This window comes from Phaseolus vulgaris, chromosome 11, assembly GCF_000499845.2.
Source record: "Phaseolus vulgaris cultivar G19833 chromosome 11, P. vulgaris v2.0, whole genome shotgun sequence".
In the NCBI taxonomy this organism is placed as follows: Eukaryota; Viridiplantae; Streptophyta; class Magnoliopsida; order Fabales; family Fabaceae; genus Phaseolus; species Phaseolus vulgaris.
In genome coordinates, this window is record NC_023749.2 from 52568551 (window position 1) to 52588183 (window position 19633).

General features: G+C 33.0%; 1 protein-coding gene and 1 long non-coding RNA gene across 2 annotated transcripts; both read left to right on the forward strand.

Moving 5' to 3' along the window:
* The first annotated feature begins 3227 nt into the window (after positions 1 to 3227).
* On the forward strand, positions 3228 to 6038 carry LOC137824822 (uncharacterized). The gene is made up of 3 exons (XR_011083276.1): positions 3228 to 3442; positions 5538 to 5608; positions 5704 to 6038. It is a non-coding gene; the product is annotated as an uncharacterized lncRNA (long non-coding RNA).
* A 365-nt stretch (positions 6039 to 6403) lies between these two features.
* LOC137810020 (uncharacterized) lies at positions 6404 to 12603 on the forward strand. The gene is made up of 4 exons (XM_068611129.1): positions 6404 to 8372; positions 8895 to 8953; positions 11288 to 11598; positions 12513 to 12603. The coding sequence occupies exons 1-4, from the start codon at positions 6404 to 6406 to the stop codon at positions 12601 to 12603; spliced, it is 2430 nt and encodes an 809-aa protein (XP_068467230.1).
* The last annotated feature ends 7030 nt before the right edge of the window (positions 12604 to 19633 follow it).

A 19633-nucleotide genomic window follows, 5' to 3' on the forward strand; every position in this document is an offset into this window, starting at 1 on the left:
AATGACCCTTTCATTCCAAAGCTTAAAAAGAATGGATCTTTTATTGCAAAACCTTGGTCCCAATGGACCAATGAAGAATGTAAGATGGCCAAGCTTGATTGTACTGCTTAAAACATAATAGCTTCTGCACTAGATACTAATGAGTTTTTCAGGATATCAAAATGCAAATCTGCTAAAGAGATGTGGGACACACTCAAAGCTACTCATGGGAACATCAATGAATCAAAGGAAGTAAGGTCAAGAAGTCAAGCACGAAGGAAAAGGAGGCAAAACAGAAAAAGCCTCAACCTCTGCTTCATGGCCAAAAAGGAAGATGACTCAAGTAGTGTAAGTTCTTCTAACTCCTCAAACTCTGTAAATTACAGTCAATTGCTTCAAGCTTTTCAAGAAACACATGAAGAAGCTAACCGGTTGGCCCTCTTGAACAACCGGTTAAAGGGAATGAATAGCTGGCTTGAAAACAGAGTCAAAACACTGGAAGAGGAATTGGAAAATCCAAAAACAGATTTTGAAAACCATGAAATAGTTTACAAAAACTCCTCTTGCAAGTGTGATACTCTTATTTGTGAAAATTGCGAAAATCTTGAAAAGAAAGTTCATTATCTTGTTAAAACTGTGGATAAGCTTTCTAAAGGTCAATCCAACTTTGAGAATGTCTTGGCATCTCAAAACTGTGTTTTTGGAAAAGCTAGATTGGGTTTTAACCCACAGAACAAGCAAGATAGATTTTCAAAATCATTTTCGAAACTGCCAGAAAAACAACCGATTGATCTGTCGAAACAACCGCTTGTTACATGCTTCTACTGCATGAAAAGAGGCCATTCTGTTAGATTCTGTAAAATCAGAAATTATGTTGTTCCTAGGGGCTTTATGAAGTGGATTCCCAAGTGTAGTAAAGGTTCAAATGATAAATGTAAACCAAATGGACCCACATTCATAAGGGGACCAAATCTTTGTACTTGAAAATCTTCTTTGTAGGAAACCTTAGAGGAGAGCATGCAATAATGGTACCTAGACAGTGGGTGCTCCAAGCACATGACTGGCGACAAATCAAAGTTTCTAAGCATCTCCTTTAAGCAAGAAGGGCACGTTACCTATGGGGACAACAACAAGGGGAGGATTCTTGGGAGAGGATCCATAGGAGACAAAGATATCTTGGTCATTAATGGTGTTCTCTATGTAGAAGGATTAAAGCACAATCTGCTAAGCATTAGTCAATTGTGTGACAAAGGATATCAGGTTATCTTCAAAACAAACTCTTGTGAAATTTGTCTTCCCAACACAAAAGAGGTAATGTTGATTGGTAAGAGAAGCAATAATGTTTATCTTCTAGATATCTCTTCAACTTGTTCAATTGGTTGTCTTCTATCCAAGCATGATGAGTCTTGGCTTTGGCATAGAAGAATTGCTCACATTCACATGAATCACTTGAACAAGTTGATTTCTAAAGATCTTGTGATTGGGGTGCCAAAGCTCAAGTTTGAGAAGGACCATATTTGTGAAGCTTGCCAAAAGGGGAAACAAGTGAAAAACTCTTTTAAAATAAAAAATGTTGTTTCTTCTTTAAAACCTCTTGAGCTACTTCACATGGATCTTTTTGGACCTTCAAGAACCATGAGCCTTAGTGGAAACTATTAGGCTCTTGTTATTGTGGGTGATTTTTCTAAGTCCACTTGGACTCTCTTCTTGGAATCAAAAAGTGATGCCTTCTCTGCATTCAAGAAGCTTGCTAGAAGATTGCAAAATACAAAGAACAACAACATAGGCTCAATAAGAAGTGATCATGGAGGTGAATTCCAAAATGAAAAGTTCAGCAAGTTCTATGAAAAGATGGGAATTCTGCATAATTTTTTAGCTCCAAGAACTCCACAACAGAATGGTGTGGTGGAAAGGAAGAACAAGTCCCTTAAAGAACTAGCTAGAACAATGCTAAGTGAATCTTCTCTTCCTAAGTATTTTTGGGCTGATGCAGTTAGCACCTCTTGTTATGTGATGAATAGAGTGCTAATTAGGCCAATTCTGAAGAATACTCCTTATGAACACTTCAATGGAAGGAAGCCAAACATCAATCACCTCAGAGTTTTCGATTGCAGTTGTTTTGTTCTCAACAATGGAAAGGAAAACCTAGGGAAGTTTGATGAAAAAGCTAATCATGGTATCTTCATAGGTTATTCTCTAACTAGTCATGCATACAAAATCTACAACAAGAGGCTAATGACTGTAGAAGAGTTTGTTCATGTTGTCTTCGATGAAGTGGATCACAAAAGCATTCAAATCTCGAAGAACAATGCTGAAGAGGATGAGCAGAACATCAGTTTGGAGAAGCTGGACATTTGTGCAGAAAAACAACCGGTTGATTCCTCGAAACAACCGGTTGATTCCTCAAAACAACCGATTGAAATTCTGCAGCAGAGTGAGTTGCCCAAAGAATGGAGGATTCCTAGAGATCTGTCAGTGGAGAACATCATTGGGCAGATAAAGGAAGGTGTCTCAACACGTAGCTCCATCTCAAACTTCTGCAGGCACACTGCTTTTGTCTCTCAAATTGAACCAAAGTCAATTGATGAAGCTATAAAGGATGAAAAGTGGGTTGAAGCTATGCATGAAGAGCTGAATCAGTTTGCAAGGAATGAGGTATGGTTTCTTGTCCCTAAAACAGCTGAGATGAACATCATTGGTTTGAAGTGGGTGTTCAAAAACAAACTGGATGAGGACACTACACCATTTTTTACTTTAGGCAACGCTGACATATCAACGGGTAGAAAAGTGTTGCCTAAAGTGAGTATAAGCAACACTTTTTTATTGTTGCCCACTTAGTAAGATTTATTTACCTTTATCTCAAAGTATTTAGAAAAAGTGTTGCCTATTTATTTTAAGCAACATTTTATAAAATGTGGACCAGATTGTGAGTACTTCAAAGAATGCTTTTAAAATTGTAGACATGTTAAATAGTATTTTAGGCAACATTTTTTAAAATGTGGTGTTTAACTAATATTTTAGATAACATTTTTAAAGTAATTAAATAACATATAGGCTTAGTTTTTAAATTGTGATAATTAAGTTTTTAAATTGTAATGATTAAATTGTGATTAATTAAGTTTTTAAATTGTGATAATTAAGTTTTTAAATTGTGATTAATTAAGTTTTTAAATTGTGATAATTAAGTTTTTAAATTGTGATAATTAAGATTCAGCTTCGTCACGAACTTACCTTGTTATTGAGTTGGCATTGAGTGGTCGTCATTGAGCTGGCATTGAGTGAGTGAACCTTGTGCCATCACGAACGAAGACTCTAAGTCGAAGCCGAAACCTTGTGCCAACAGAAACCCTAAGCTGTTCGCTACGAAGCAGGAGTGGCATTGTGCGAGTAGTAATGTAAGCTGTTCGTTCTTCAAATTCAACCACAATGACGTTGTCGGAGGCAAAATGATGTGAAGAGACAGGTTTAAGTTTTCTTCCTTCCATTTTCGCATCTGTTCGTTCTTCATTGTGCTCTGTTTTGCTTCTCTGTTGAATTTCTTGCATTTTAGGTTCTCTGTTGGATTTCCTGCATTTTAGGTTATCTGTTGGATATTTTCTGTATTGTTGGTTCTCTGTTGGATTTCCTGGCTTTTAGGTTCTCTGGTGGATTTCCTGCATTTAGGTTCTCTGTTGAATTTTCTGCATTTTCTGCATTTTAGGTTCTCTGTTGGATTTCCTAGTTTTAATTTTAGGTTCAGCACATTGCTTTCTTCTTTTACCATTTCTTGAATCTTTAGTTTGGCAATTTCACAATTTGACTAATAAAATCCTTGTTTCAAAATTCCATAAATTCCTATATTGTTACAGTTAAGTGAAGGATTCTTGGACTATAGTTAAGGAAAAGAACTTTTAGTTTATGACTTACTAAAGCATTTGTATCAAACTAAAAGGACACAGACAACCTAAGTGGCTTATAATATTGCAGAATAGTTTCCCAGTAACATCATTCAGTTTGGTTAAAGTCCAACTAGTAGCTCAGCTTCTCTGTTTTTAAAATGGAGACTAGTCAACTTGATTAGTGCATAAATCAACAAGAAAAGGAACAAGATGGATTTTAGGAAAATTACAAGAAACATGATGAGAAACAATAACCTCTGCACTCAAAATAATTCTTTGTTTTCTTTCTTTAGTATTTCATGGACTCAGATTTTAGGATTTATTTACTTTTTCGAGTGTATTTCTTTTTAATTATAATTGTAGCTTGGACTTGTTAATTGGACCTCAATTGAACACATTCAATCAAGGTGAATAGTATAAGCTAATCAATTGTGAATATTCAAATTTATCAGAATTTAATCAGTTGGTTGGTATTTGTTATTTTGCAATTGGTGCTGCAAAGGTATAAACTTAGTAGAAATGCATAAGAGGAAAATTTACATGCCCATTATATTCTGTGGACTTAGTAGAAATTTCCTTTTTTCCCAATCAATTGTTTAAAGATTAATCTATACTTACTATTGTATCTGCTTTTCATACCAAAACAATTATGGATGATGTGCATCAAGTATTGTGTTTTTTAAAGGCAAAGAGACAATAAGATCACTAAAATTGATAATCATACAGTGTTGTAGCTAAGTTGTAATTTCTTAGTAGCAGAGAAACTGTATCAACTTTCTTGTTATTAAAAATGAGAGAGAATGAAAAAACAAGAGCACTGTATGAGCATGCCCATAAATAAGGTAGTAGTCATTTTGCAGCTTATGAAAAATCCATCTATTCCTAGCACTTTTGTCTGTTGAATGTTATCATATTGTAATGTGAAAACTCAGATACCCAATAATTTTGAATTTTGAATTCCTTAACAAGTAGACATATATATTAAGTATTATAATAGTTTTTTATAAGAGAATTAAGAACCATAATTAAGTATTATGATAGTTTTTTTTTTATAATTTTGATTAGGAGAATTTATTGTATCTAATTATTGGAATTATCAACGTAAATGACAACACATATATTAGTTCCAACATAAATGAAAGATTCTTGCATATATTAGTCTAATAATAGTTTTTTATATTGATTGATGAGCATTAGGAAGGCATTAATTTGGAATCAAATTTTTGAACACCCATCATAATCTCCAAATCAAAGACTAATGTAACTAGCTCAATTCACATTCTACTATGCTAATTTCAGCCTTTCATTTTGCATATAATATCTTATACTCTTCTATAATCTCTCCCATCCCATTAATAATTTATTGTTTATTATGTGATTGTTGTTCCATATATTCTGTCTAATAAATTCCTATTCATCCCATTTTATTTTTTATAGATTATAATTTTTAAGTTTAGTAAGTCTACTCTTATCTTCAACAATCGTAGCTATTGTTATTTTATTTTTACTTCAATAGATTATAATTTTTAAGTCTAGTAAGATTACTTTTAATTTTTACTTCAATAATTATATATATGTATATTTTTAATCCCATAAACTACGTACTAAAATATTGTACTACTCCTAAAAGGATAAAATTTATTTTAATGTTATTTTAATAAAAATAAATTTTATTTATAGTTTACACGTGTGAAAGGCTGGACCACTTCCCTTTATAAAAGGAAGATAGAGGGAAGAAGAATACCCTCCAGGTTTATCTTTTATTTTCTATATTTAATATGCCCTTTTTATTCTGATGGATTTTATTTTCTATATTTAATATCCCTTTTTATTTCTTCCCTTTTAGGTGAATTTGGCTGATGAACTGAAGTTGTATGAAGATTTATTTGATAGCACCGAAGTTTCAAACCTTATTTCATAGGTGAATGATATAAGAATTTTTGGAAAAAAGTGACACTTACAAGGTAAATTACTTGATTGTTACTATTTCCTTGTTTCCTTTTTTAATAGGACTTTATTGATAGCAAATAGTTGTGACAATTTGCACAATAGGTCCTTTGTCCATATTCTTGAAGTTGGAAGTTTCAGTAAGAAAATGTGATTGACTTGTATATATTTTGTCTTTGGCTCATTTAAATAGTTGAATAGTCTATTGTTATCAATATTCTAGCTCAAAGTGTCTGGTTGGACTTAACAATATTTAAGTTTAAGTTATTGTATTTTAATATTTTTTAGTAAGTATCATTTTAATTAGGATTCAAAATATGAGATGATTGGAAATCACTTTTACGTTACGAAATAGACATATATATATATATATAAAGTATTAAAATAGGTTTTATATAAGAGAATTAAGAATTATAATTTTAAATTGCAGATTTATCTCCTATGTGTCCTATGTGTCAGCTGCATATTTTGTAATTACAATCCCAATTTATACAATATTTCTTGCATATAATTTGTGTACATTATTAATAGTTAATTCTTAGGCAACTAATTAGAAGAATTCCTTGCATATAATTTGTTTATATTTTACATTAAAGGTGATGGAGAAAGAGTGGGCAAAATTTCCAAGGTTTAGCAGAGAATATATAGATGGTCTTGAGTCATTTTTAGATTTTGCTTACACTAGAGGAAGACCTCAAGGACGTGAGATTTTATGTCCATGCGCTGATTGTAGAAACTGTGTTTGGGCAAGAAGACATGTGGTTTATGATCATTTAATAGCCACGGGCTTTCTAAAAGGATATAAGGTTTGGATTCACCATGGAGAAGAAATATCTTCGACTACAAAAAGTGATGATGACATGATAGATAATGAAGATTCACAAGATGATATTTATGGCTTATTGTATAACACACATAGAAATGTGGTAGAAGCAAAAGGAGGCAAAGAGGGTCCTAATGATGAAGCTAGAAAGTTCTACCATTTGATTAATGATGCAAATCAAGAACTCTACCCTGGGAGTAAAAACTTCTCCACTTTATCTTTCATCATTCGACTGTATTTATTGAAATGTCTTCATGGTTGGAGCAATTCTTCATTCACTGATCTCCTACAATTACTAAAAGAGGTTATGCCTAGTTTGAATATTCCTGATTCTTTTAACAAAACAAAGACTATGATTGGTGATCTAGGCCTTGATTATAAAAAGATTCATGCGTGTCCGAAAGATTGTATGTTATTTTGGCAAGAGAATGAGGGTCTAGATGTTTGCAGTATATGTAAATCTTCACGATGGAAGGAATTTCCAAATGCCAATTCTGAGGTTGAACAACCAAAATATGAGCATAAAGTTCCTGCCAAAGTATTGCGACACTTTCCATTGATTCCTAGACTTCAAAGACTATTTATGTGTTCAAAGACTGCTGAGTCCATGAGATGGCATGAAGAAGAACGATCGAAGGATGGGAAAATGAGACACCCCGCTGATGGTGAAGCTTGGAAGAACTTTGATAGTCTTCATGAAGATTTTTCTACTGATTCGCGCAATGTAAGACTTGGTCTGGCTAGTGATGGCTTTAATCCATTTAGGACCATGAGCATATCACATAGCACGTGGCCTGTGATGATGGTGGTGTACAACTTTCCACCTTGGTTGTGCATGAAACCTGAATATACAATGTTATCATTGTTGATTCCGGGACCACAATCACCAGGAAATGATATTGATGTGTACCTTCAACCGTTGATTCAGGAGTTAAAAGATTTATGGGAGTTTGGAGTAGAAACATATGATGCTTCAGAAAATGAAACATTTTTATTGCGTGCCGCTCTTCTATGGACTATCAGTGACTACCCTGGGTATGCGATGTTGTCAGGTTGGAGCACCAAAGGAAGATTAGCTTGTGCATATTGTAATTATGACACTAAATCATCCTACTTGAAACATAGCCATAAAATGTGCTATATGAACCATCGTGTCTTTTTACCAATGAGCCATCCTTGGAGATCTAATAAGAAGTCTTTTAATGGAAAAAAAGAATTTGGATCTACACCACACATGTTAGAAGGGCCAGAAATCGTAGAAATGTTAAAAGATTTCATCAATGAATTCGGAAAGAATGCAAAAAAGACAATAGATGGTCCATGGAAAAAGAGATCAATCTTTTTTGAGTTGCCTTATTGGGCAACAAATAAATTACGTCACAATTTGGACGTCATGCATATTGAGAAAAACATATGTGATAGTATTTTGGGCACTCTTTTGGATATTCAAGGGAAGACAAAAGATCATGTTAATGCTCGTTATGATTTGCAAAATATGGGAATAAGAAAGGATCTTCATCCAAGGGAGATTGATAAAGGCCGAGTACAATTTTCAGCAGCCTGTTTTTCAATGAATGCTAATGAGAAATCTATCTTTTGTGGTGTTTTTAAGGCTGCCAAATTACCAGATGGAAGTGCATCAAATATTTCAAAGTGTGTGCATGTTAATAACAAGAAAATATCTGTAATTTTGAGAGATTTCCTAACTCTAATTAGTTGTAATGATTACAACTTCTACTATTTTGGTATACCATGGAAAATACAACTTGCACATTTGAAATATTTTGGTATACAATGAAATTACATTTTAAAGTAGTTTGAAAATGTTTCATATTGCGTCATTTTATAAATTACATGCTACTCTACCATATCTTATGCACAATCAACCATTGTATGTCTCTATGGAGGAATTTTTGTGAATTATATCACTTGTTCAGACTAAATGTTTTTACGTATTTCTGGTTTCTCGAATGTGAGTATATGTGTAGATGTGAAAGACGAAACAGTTATATAGAATTCTGGAGGTTATTTCAGAAGGAGAGGATAATGTGTAGGTGTGCTTTTAACTAGTTATGTTTGTGGTGTAGTTTTAGCCTAATGATACTGAAGATAGAAGAAAGCACCCTATAAAGTCTTCCCATCCAATCCTTATTTATAGAACAGAACGCGTATTTTGACTATCATGTCAAGGAGTGATTTAATATTTTTTCTTGCAGTAAAAAGTTCTGTGTTTGAGTAAACAAATTTATGTGAGTTTATTCATGTAGAGGTTGGACGCATTGGCATAGGCATCTGTTATGACATTCGGTTTCCAGAACTAGCAATGGTATATGCTGCTAGAGGTTTGTCTTTTCCGTATTTAATATATTTGGAAACAATTAATCTCTCTCTAGTTTTGATTGGTTGCCTATGATTTGATTTCTCCAAATTGTTTTTATCTATGCCTCCTAAGTGTCATGCTATTAGCATCATATAGTACCAATTTTGATATTTTTGGGGATGGATAGGAGAGATTGGTTCACATGCATTAGGCAACACTACAGGTGTATTTCTTATTTCAAGGATATACTAAAAGAAATTTCAAATCCATAGTTCTTGGTATGGAATTTCATTCCCTTTATTATGTTATCTGTCAATTTTTCCTTTTTTTTTATACACTTTCAAGGATCAATTGAGATTAATTGTCAAGTTGTGTTGATTTGATAACAGATGAACAAAACTATTGTTATTATTTTCTTGTTCTAAGATTTGGCAAACTTACAGTATCAGTTAGCTTTTGACTTCAGGTGCTCACTTACTCTGCTATCCCAAGGCATTTAACATGATAACTGGACCATTACATTGGGAGTTATTACAGAGGGCAAGGTAATGGATACAACAAAGTGAAACATTTAGCAACCTGGAACACTTGTTTTAGTTGTGTTTCAGTTAAAATTTATAACCCTACCTAGTCTTGTAAGTTTCCCTTAATTTGTTCGTGTCCCCTAATATATTTTTATCTGTAAACATGACAATATTTTAAATTAATACCTTTTGATTTTTATTCATTTTTAGTCGTTGAAAATTATAAAACCACATGCCTTTTTGTCTCAAGTGAGGAATTAAAGACACACTCTTTTTTGTTAAATTTAGGACTAATCATTAATTAAATTTAACTAGGGACTAAATTGAAAAACGTCAACTTTCAAATATAGAAAACACACTGAAGCCAATAACGTGTTACTGTCTGTAAACAAACTCAATAAACTTGAAACTTAACTGGGGTTTTTAACTAATTATTACATCCACTAAATTGGAGGATAGTTTTCTGAACCATATTTATAATTAATAATAGGCATTTGTAGACAAATATAATATTGTTTGTAGAAAACAAGAAACTGCTGATCATAATTAAAGTTAGAATATATATTTGGGTTACCTTTTTCTGTGTTCTACTCTTTTTTTTCTTTTCATTTTTTTCTTTTGATTCGTATCTTTGGCATGGAAAACCATTTTTTATTTTAACTTTTATTTTAGTATGATTGTGTACATTGGAGATATAAGATGATTATTTTTTCTTAATTAAAGCAAAGATGGAGCATAAGCAGTAGTCACACCAATTCAATAGTGGATTTCCACTTGTACTATTTTTTTTTACATTTTTTTATTCCCTTCTTCATTGTTTCACTTCCTTTGACCACTGAGTTATTTTTAATTTAAAGCAAATGCTTCTTGTAATTTCTTGGGCATATTTTAGAAAAAGGCCTTTGGTCAGTAGTTTAATAAGTTTAATGTAGTGATTATTTTGTTTTTTTGTCTACTTGATATTTTTTTCTTGTTTCTTTATTCAGGATGAAGTTGAAGATCATACGGAGAAGAGAATTCACAAAATGTAGAAATAAATCAAACACTTTTGTTTGATATAAGTTGTAATTTCTTTTAATTTTAAAAGTGTACTAGACGACGTTAAATCATATTTTTTAATGTTTTCATCTATTTAATTATGTTTTCAGATATACATTATATGTTAGTTGCATATTTAATCATATTTCTAAATATTATAAATTTTATTTGTTATCAATTGTCTTCAATAGATTAATTAATTTATTTTGTAAAAATTAAATAAATAGTTTGACTTATTATATTTTTACTTTAAAATAATAAATACATTAGTGACTTAATGCATTCACAGTTTATTCAGAAATATTTTAAATAATTTTACCATAATTATTTAAACGCAATTGTTCCATTCAAATAAATATTCATTCAAATAAATATTGTTTAAACAAAATTGCAACATTTAAAAAAGTGTTGTCTAAACATTATCAAGAAAAACGTTGCCTAAATATTCTCTCCAAAAAACATATAGTACATTTAAATAAGTGTTGTCTTTACGAATGACAACATTTTACAAAACGTTGCCTAAACAATAGGCAACATTGAAAATGTGTTGCCTAAACATTATGAGAAAAAACGTTGCCTAAAAGTTATCCCAAAAAACGTTGCCTATTCTACCAATATAAGGCAACGGCTGCAAAAAAGTGTTGCCTAAACCTAAGCCCACGGCTGCATATTCCACGATTGGAAAAGCGTTGTCAAAGCGTTGCCTAAAGTTAAGACAACGCTTTTCCTACTTTAGGCAACGCTTTTTAGGTGTTGTCTAAGGTAAAAAATGGTGTAGTGGGATGGTGTGATCACAAGGAACAAAGCAAGGTTAGTTGTCAAAGGCTACAATCAAGAGGAGGGAATTGATTATGGTGAAACCTTTGCTCCTATTGCAAGATTGGAAGTTGTGAGGTTGCTGCTGGCTTTTGCATGTATGAGTGGTTTTAAACTCTTTCAAATGAATGTCAAAAGTGCCTTTTTAAATGGCTACATCAATGAGGAAGTGTATGTGGATCAACCACTGGGCTTTGAAGATCACCAATATCCCAATCATGTCTTCAAGCTAAAAAAGGCTTTGTATGGGCTGAAGCAAGCTCCAAGGCAGTGGTATGAAAGGCTTAGCAACTTCTTGTTGTCTCATGGCTATGAAAGAGGAATGATTGACAAGACTCTCTTCATTAAAAGTCAAATTCTGAAATTATCCTTGTGCAAATCTATGTTAATGACATCATCTTTGGTGCTACACAAGATAGTTTGTGCGAAGAATTTGTGGTTGCTATGAAAGGTGAGTTTGAAATGTCTATGATGGGAGAATTGTCTTTCTTTCTTGGATTGCAGGTTAAGCAAACAAAGGATGGAATCTTTCTATGCCAATCAAAGTATTGTAAAGAGATTCTCAAGAAATTTGAAAAGGAGAGTTGCAAGGAAGCAAGCACACCTATGCCATCAAGCTGCTACATGGATGCAGATGTTGCTGGAAAAGGGGTAGATCAAACTAAATACAGAGGTTTGATTGGCTCTTTGCTCTATCTAACAGCAAGTAGACCGGACATTATGTTTGCAGTATGTCTTTGTGCAAGATATCAAGCAAATCTGAAGGAGTCACACTTCAAAACTACAAAATGAATTCTGAAATATCTCAAAGGAACATCAACTGTTGGGTTATGGTATCCTTCTCACTCTCTCATTCATTTAATTGGCTATTCAGATTCTGATTTTGCAGGATGCAAGCAAGATAGGAAAAGCACAAGTGGCACTTGCCACCTTCTTGGTTCAAGCCTCATCTCATGGCATGGCAAGAAGCAAGCATGTGTGGCTCTCTCTACTGCTAAGGCTGAGTACATAGCTGCTGGAAGTTGTTGTGCACAGATTCTATGGCTCAAACAGCAACTTGCAGACTTTGGATTACAAATCAGCAAGGCCCCTTTGATGTGTGACAATACAAGTGCTATCAATCTTACCAAAAATCAGATTCAGCACTCAAGAACTAAGCATATTGAGATATGCCATCATTTCATCAGGGATCATGTGAGCAATGGGGACTATGAAGTGAAGTTTGTCAAGACAAAACTGCAGCTAGCAAATATCTTCACAAAACCTTTACCAAAATAGAGGTTCTTCTTTTTGCGAAATGAGTTAGGTATCCTTGACCTTCAAAATCTTTCCTAAATCTGTTTTAATACCTGTTACAGTCAATTTGTGAAGACAAATAAGGGGAAAATTGATTGGTTCTTGTGTATCTTTCTCTGGAATTATTTAAAACTGCTGAAATCTCTTATATTAAAATTGTTTCTGATTCTGCTGATAGAAACAACCGATTGTGTCGTGTAAACAACCGTTTGTTTCGTGTAAACAACCGTTTGTTTGTCTGGAATATTGTTTTCAACATGTGAAAATCTAACCTGCTGCTGTAGGAAGCATTGGATTGTATATATGCTATTTTTGCAGGAACTGCTTCAGATTCAATCAAATCCAACACAAGCAACCAGGGATTTTTCTTCATCAAATAGGGGGAGATTGTTGAATCAAGTGTGTTCAAGCTTTGAAGAATCCAAACCCTTTGAAGTTTGATGGAAGGCTGGTTGTGCTTGCTGTTGCATATGTGTTTTATAATAGGATCTGGGGTAGATTTTCTGTGTAAATCCACTCTTGATTGAATCCAAAGATTAAGCATTCTTAAACCTTTTAATTGAAAGTGTTTTTCAAACTAAGTGAAAAACAACCAGTTGTTTTGTCGAAACAACCGATTGTTTTATACTTAGGTGTTTTTAGAAAGGTTAAAAACTATTTTAGATGGTTGACTTGCTGTCAAACCAAACAACCGATTGATTCGTGTATTCAACCGATTGTTTGTTTTGGGACCATAACAGAAAACTGTTTTGTACTTTGACTGAGCATTAAATGATTTTATAACTGATTACGCTCCAGTTTTAAATGCTTTGACCAGTCTTTGAAAGCAATAAATAGTTTGTTATGTTTATGTAACAAACAAGAACTGAGATTTAATCAAAGAAAAACATATTTGAGTTTTTCACTGATTTTTCTTTTGAAGAGTTGAAGTTTGCTTTGAGATTGCTTGGATCAAGAGAGTGTGGAATAGGATTTTCATCTTGTATTGATTTCAGATTTTTCTGTAACAAGTGTAATCCTTTTGTACTTTGAAGAAACTTTGTGTGTAAAGATGAGAAGTGTTGTGTGTTCTTGAGGTTGTTAAGATCAGCATTCTTAGTGGTGTTTATGCTGAGCCAAAGGAAGTGTGTGTCTTGAGGGGATCAAGGTCACTTATGTGGTGGTGTTGTAAGTAATCTAGGGTTGATTGTTTAGTGGATTCCCCAGTGGTTTCTGGGAAGACTAGATGTAGCTCTTTGTTGTAAGTGAACCAGTATAAACATGTGTGTTCAATCTCTCTATCCCTTGAATTCTTTAAATTCAGTTTATATTTGTGAACTGGTATAAACAACCGATTGTTTCTTCGAAACAACCGATTGTTTTTCTGGTGTTATGCTAAATTACTTTGTGTTTTTGGCAAACTGAATTCTGAATCAAGTTTTCTCGAAAGAAATTCTTTCTAGACTTAAAAGTTTGCAAAAACCCTCATTAAACCATTCACCCCCCCTCTAGTTAAAAGCCATACATTCTTACACTTACCTGGGTGCAAACAACATATGAAAGTACTTGTGTGAATTTTCTCTGCGCAATACGAATCCAAAAAATAATTACAAAAAGTAAGGCAGAATTTCACAAGTTATGGTAGTGGATAGCCTTGGTTTGCAAAAAAAAATTGAAAACTTTTCCCGAAATAATTTTTTTCCTAAAATTCCACATAAGAATCCCAAATGAATTTGGGACAAAACACGACAAATTTCAGGTCAAACGAATGAGTATTCACCTAGGAAAAAATCAAACAGTTTCACACACAAACGAACCTTCCTTTCAGCCCTCGCAGTGATGAATAAAAAATTTATTACGAATCTGGGGCTCAAATCTCAGCCAAAACTCAATAGACACGGTGATGAATGTCTGGTAAAAATTTCAGACCAAAATACCCAAGGAGTAAGGCGTAGTAAGTCCTAGACCAAGAGTGAACAAAACTGGTTTTATGGAAACAAAAAGTCTTGGCTTTTCTACCCCATATCTTCTTTTTGTGATTTTTTTTATGGACGTGCCTCCTTACCTGGGTGCAAACAACATATGAAAGTACTTGGGTGAATTTTTCAGCGCAATACGAACCCAGAAAAAAATTGCAAAAAGTAGGGCGGAATTTCACAAGTTTTGGTAGAGGATAACCTTGGTTTGCATAAAATTTCTGAAAAATTCACCCAAAATAGTTTGTTCCTGAAATTCCATGTAAGAATCTCGACTGGATTTGGGACAAAACTCGACAAATTTCAGGTCAAACGGATGAGTATTCGGCTAGGAAAAAAATCAAACAGTTTCGCACATAAACGAACCTTCCTTTCGGTCCTGGCAGTAATGAATAAAATTTTTATTATGAATCTTCTGGGACGAATCTTGGGCTCAAATCTTAGCCAAAACTCAATAGACACAGTGACGATTGTCTGGTAAAAATTTCACACCAAAATACCCAAGGAGTAAGGCATAGTAAGTCTGACACCGATAATTAACAAAACTGGTTTTTCGAAAATAAAATGTCCTTCTTTTTCTACCCCGTATCTTCTTTTTGTGATTTGTTTATGGACGTGTCTCCTTACCTGGGTGCAAACAACATATGAAAGTACTTGTGTGAATTTTCTCTGCGCAATACGAATCCATAAAATAATTACAAAAAGTAAGGCAGAATTTCACAAGTTATGGTAGTGGATAGCCTTGGTTTGCAAAAAAAATTTGAAAACTTTTCCCGAAATAATTTTTTTCCTGAAATTCCACTTAAGAATCCCAAATGAATTTGGGACAAAACACGACAAATTTCAGGTCAAACGAATGAGTATTCACCTAGGAAAAAATCAAACAGTTTCACACATAAACGAACCTTCCTTTCAGCCCTCGCAGTGATGAATAAAAAATTTTATTCGAATCTTGGGGGAAGAATTTGGGTTCAAATCTCATCCAAAACTCAATAGAAACAGTGACGAATGTCTGGTAAAAATTTTGGACCAAAATACCCAAGGAGTAAGGCGTAGTAAGTCCCAGACCGAGAGTGAAGAAAACTGGTTTTTCGAAAAAATAACGTCCTAGCTTTTCTACCCCGTATCCTCTTTTTGTGATTTGTTTATGGATGTGTCTTCTTACCTGGGTGCAAACAACATATGAAAGTACTTGTGTGAATTTTTTCAGCGCAATACTGACACAGGGAAAATTTGCAGAAAGTAGGGCGGAATTTTACAAGTTTTGGTAGAGGATAGCCTTGGTTTGCACAAACGTTCTGAAAAACTCTCCCGAAATAGTTTTTTCCTGAAATTTCACGTAAGAATATCGACTGAATTTGACACAAAATGCGACAAATTTCAGGTCAAACGGATGAATATTCACCTAGGAAAGAAATCAAACAGTTTCACACACAAACGAACCTTCCTTTTGGTCCTAGCGGTGATGAATAAAAAATTTATTACAAATCTTCTAGAACGAATCTTAGGCTCAAATCTTAGCTAAAACTCAATAGACACAGTGACGAATGTCTGTTAAAAATTTCAAACCAAAATACCCAAGGAGTAAAGCATGGTAAGTCCTAGACCGAGAGTGAACAAAACTGGTTTTCAAAAAACAAAACGTTCTGGTTTTTCTATCCTGTATCTTCTTTTTATTATTTGTTTATGTACATGCCTCCTTACCTGGGTTCAAACAACATATGAAAGTACTTGTGTGAATTTTTTCAGCACAATACGGTCCCAAAAAAAATTACAGAAAGTAAGGCGGAATTTCACAAGTTTTGGGCCTTGGTTTGCACAAAATTTCTGAAAAATTCTCCCGAAATTGTTTTTTCATGAACTTCTACATAAGAATCTCGACTGGATTTGGGACAAAACACAACAAATTTCATGTCAAACGGGTGAGTATTCACCTAGGAAAAATATCAAACAGTTTCACACACAAACGAACCTTCCTTTCAGCCCTGGCAGTGACGAATAAAAAATTTATTGTGAATCTTGTGGGACGAATCTGGGGTTCAAATTTCAGCCAAAACTCAATAGACATAGTGACGAATGTTTGGTAAAAATTTAAGACCAAAATACCCAAGGAGTAAGGCGTAGTAAGTTCCATATCGAGAGTGAACAAAACGTCCTGGCTTTTCTACCCCGTATCTTGTTTTGGTGATTTGTTTATGGAAGTGCATCGTTACCTGGGTGCAAACAACGTATGAAAGTACTTGTGTGAATTTTTTCAGCGAAATACGGACCCAGAATAATAGAGGATAGTCTTGGTTTCCACAAAATTTTTGAAAAATTCTCCCAAAATAGTTTTTTTCCTGAATTTCGACGTAAGAATATCGACTGAATTTGGAACAAAACGCAACAAATTTCAGGTCAAATGGATGAGTATTCACCTTGGAAAAAAATCAAACAGTTTCACACACACATACGGATCTTCCTTTCAGCCCTGGCAATGATGAATAAAAAGTTATTGTGAATCTTGTGGGACGAATCTGGGGCTCAAATCTTAGCCAAAACTCAATAGACACAATGACGAATGTCTAGTAAAATTTCAGACTAAAATACCCAAGGAGTAAGGCATGCTAAGTCCCAGACCGAGAGTGAACAAAATTGGTTTTCCAAAAACAAAATGTTCCAACTTTTCTACCCCGTATCTTCTTTTTGTGATTTGTTTATGGACGTGCCTCCTTACCTGGGTGCAAACAATATATGAAAGTACTTATGTAAATTTTTTTCAGAGCAATACGGACCAAGAAAAAAATTGCAGAAAGTAGGGCGGAATTTCACAATTTTTGGTAGATGATAACCTTGGTTTGCACAAATTTCTGTAAAATTCTTCCGAAATAGTTTTTTCTGAAATTTCACGTAAGAATCTCGACTGAATTTCAAGTCAAATGGATGAGTATTCACCTAGGAAAAAAATCAAACAGTTTCACACACAAACGAACCTTCCTTTCAGCCATGGCAGTGATAAATAAAAAATTTGTTGTGAATCTTGTGGGACGAATCTGGGGCTCAAATCTCAGTCAAAACTCAATAGACGCAGTGATGAATGTCTGGGAAAAAATTCAGAGCAGAATACCCAAGGAGTAAGGTGTAGTAGGACATTTTTTTGTGCTTTTATATAAGATGTATGAAATAGATTGAAAGAATAATTAAGTTAAATTTTTTATTTAAGCTTTTAATCTATTTAATGAAATGTATATGTTTTGAGTGAAGGGTATGCATAGTAAATAGATTTCGAACCCTAAGTTGTGGACTTTCATGTGGGCTAAGCATAAATAGAATGTTACAAGAGATAAGGTTGAGGCACCTTAACAAGGTTGTTTTTTTCCTGCATCTTAACAAATTTCTTCCTGCACCCCGTCATTTTTTAAGAAGAATGTTTTACCCCTTTTAAAAATGACTTATGGATGGTTCTTTTTGAGATATTTTTTGAACATATTTTTCAGAACATATTTTATTAATTCTAAATTTATCAATCCAAAAATCAAAAAATTGTGTTTTGGAATGATTTTTTGTCTTCTGGAAACACCCTTTCCAGTTCTGGAAACATTTTTTGCATACGTAACTCCTATCATCCAAAACTGTGAAAGGAGAATTTCGGTATTTCAAAGAATGTAGGGGTGCAGGAAGAAACTCCCAAGAGATAATAAGGGTGAGATTAGCAAGAGTAGAAGGGCTTTTTCTTCCTACACTCTCCTAATTTCTAATTGCACCCTCGTGGTTTTTAAAATAACCATTTTATCCTTCATAAAAGTGATTTATGAGATTATCTCTTTTGGAAATTTTCTAGAAAAAGTTTTCTGGAATTTTTGTAACATGATTTCCTGAATAAAATTTATGAAACATGACTTCTGGAACAGGGTTTGAATTGAAATTTATGTATTAAAATTGGTTAATATAGTTCCTTATAAGGATATTTGAATTTTTGTTATGTACTTATTAAAATTAAACTTATATTGGATAGTAGAATTAGTAGTAAGTTCAATTCAACATAGATTTATTTTTGAAGAAAATGTGTTAAACATGTGAATAATTATGCACATAATTCATTACAAGTGTTAGTTACATAGAATCTAAGTAAAGTTAAAGTAATAGATTGAGTGAATGATAAAAAGTACAAAGTTCATAAATTCAAAACTAAATATATAAAAATTTACCCAAAATCATGTTTTTAAGATGGTTATGGCTAACCTAACATGAATATAAACACACATTAAAAACTTCAAATATTCAACTTTTTTACCAATCTTATTTCTTATTATATAAGAGTTTAAACATAACTGAAATATTCCGTTTTTATTTTATTAATTATTTGTTAATAAAAAAAATAACACACAATAAAAAAAAAACACAATTAATATTATTGTATTCTTCTCTAAATCTATTATTTTTTTCTCTCATCCACATTCATGTACCAACATAATTTGGTTTTTGATTGTATACACCTATTTGTCTTATTAATGGTTAAAAAAGCATAAAATATATAATATGTTTTGTGCTTTTGTCTTCCCCTCTTATGCCAAATATAAAGCAAAAAATTGTTCTTGTATCAGATTTTGCTTTGAACATAAGCAAAAATGTGGCATCTTTGACCTGTCTAAAGCTTCTGATAGAAGAATGATTATGACCCTACAAAATGGTATCCACAAATTCATGTGATAAGTTACCATTTATGATCTGAAATTTGGTCCCTTTTCCTTTTTTGACAAAAGGGGTTTCATAATTTCATCAACCAAAACCCATTTTCATCAAATAATGTACCCAACTGGCATCAACTTTGGGAAACTTTAGCCAACCTCATATGCACATAAAAAAGGTGATATTATCAATAATGTTTCTAAAGCAAAAATTCCCTTAATGATTGATATAGTCTATGTATATTTTTATTAATATATGATTTTTTATTTAGGTTTTTTATATTTATTTGTATTTTGTTTTAATAATATTTTTTATATAACAACAAATAATTATTGTTGTTTAAGGTGTCAAGATGTCAAGTTACATACTAATACTTAATATTTTATAAA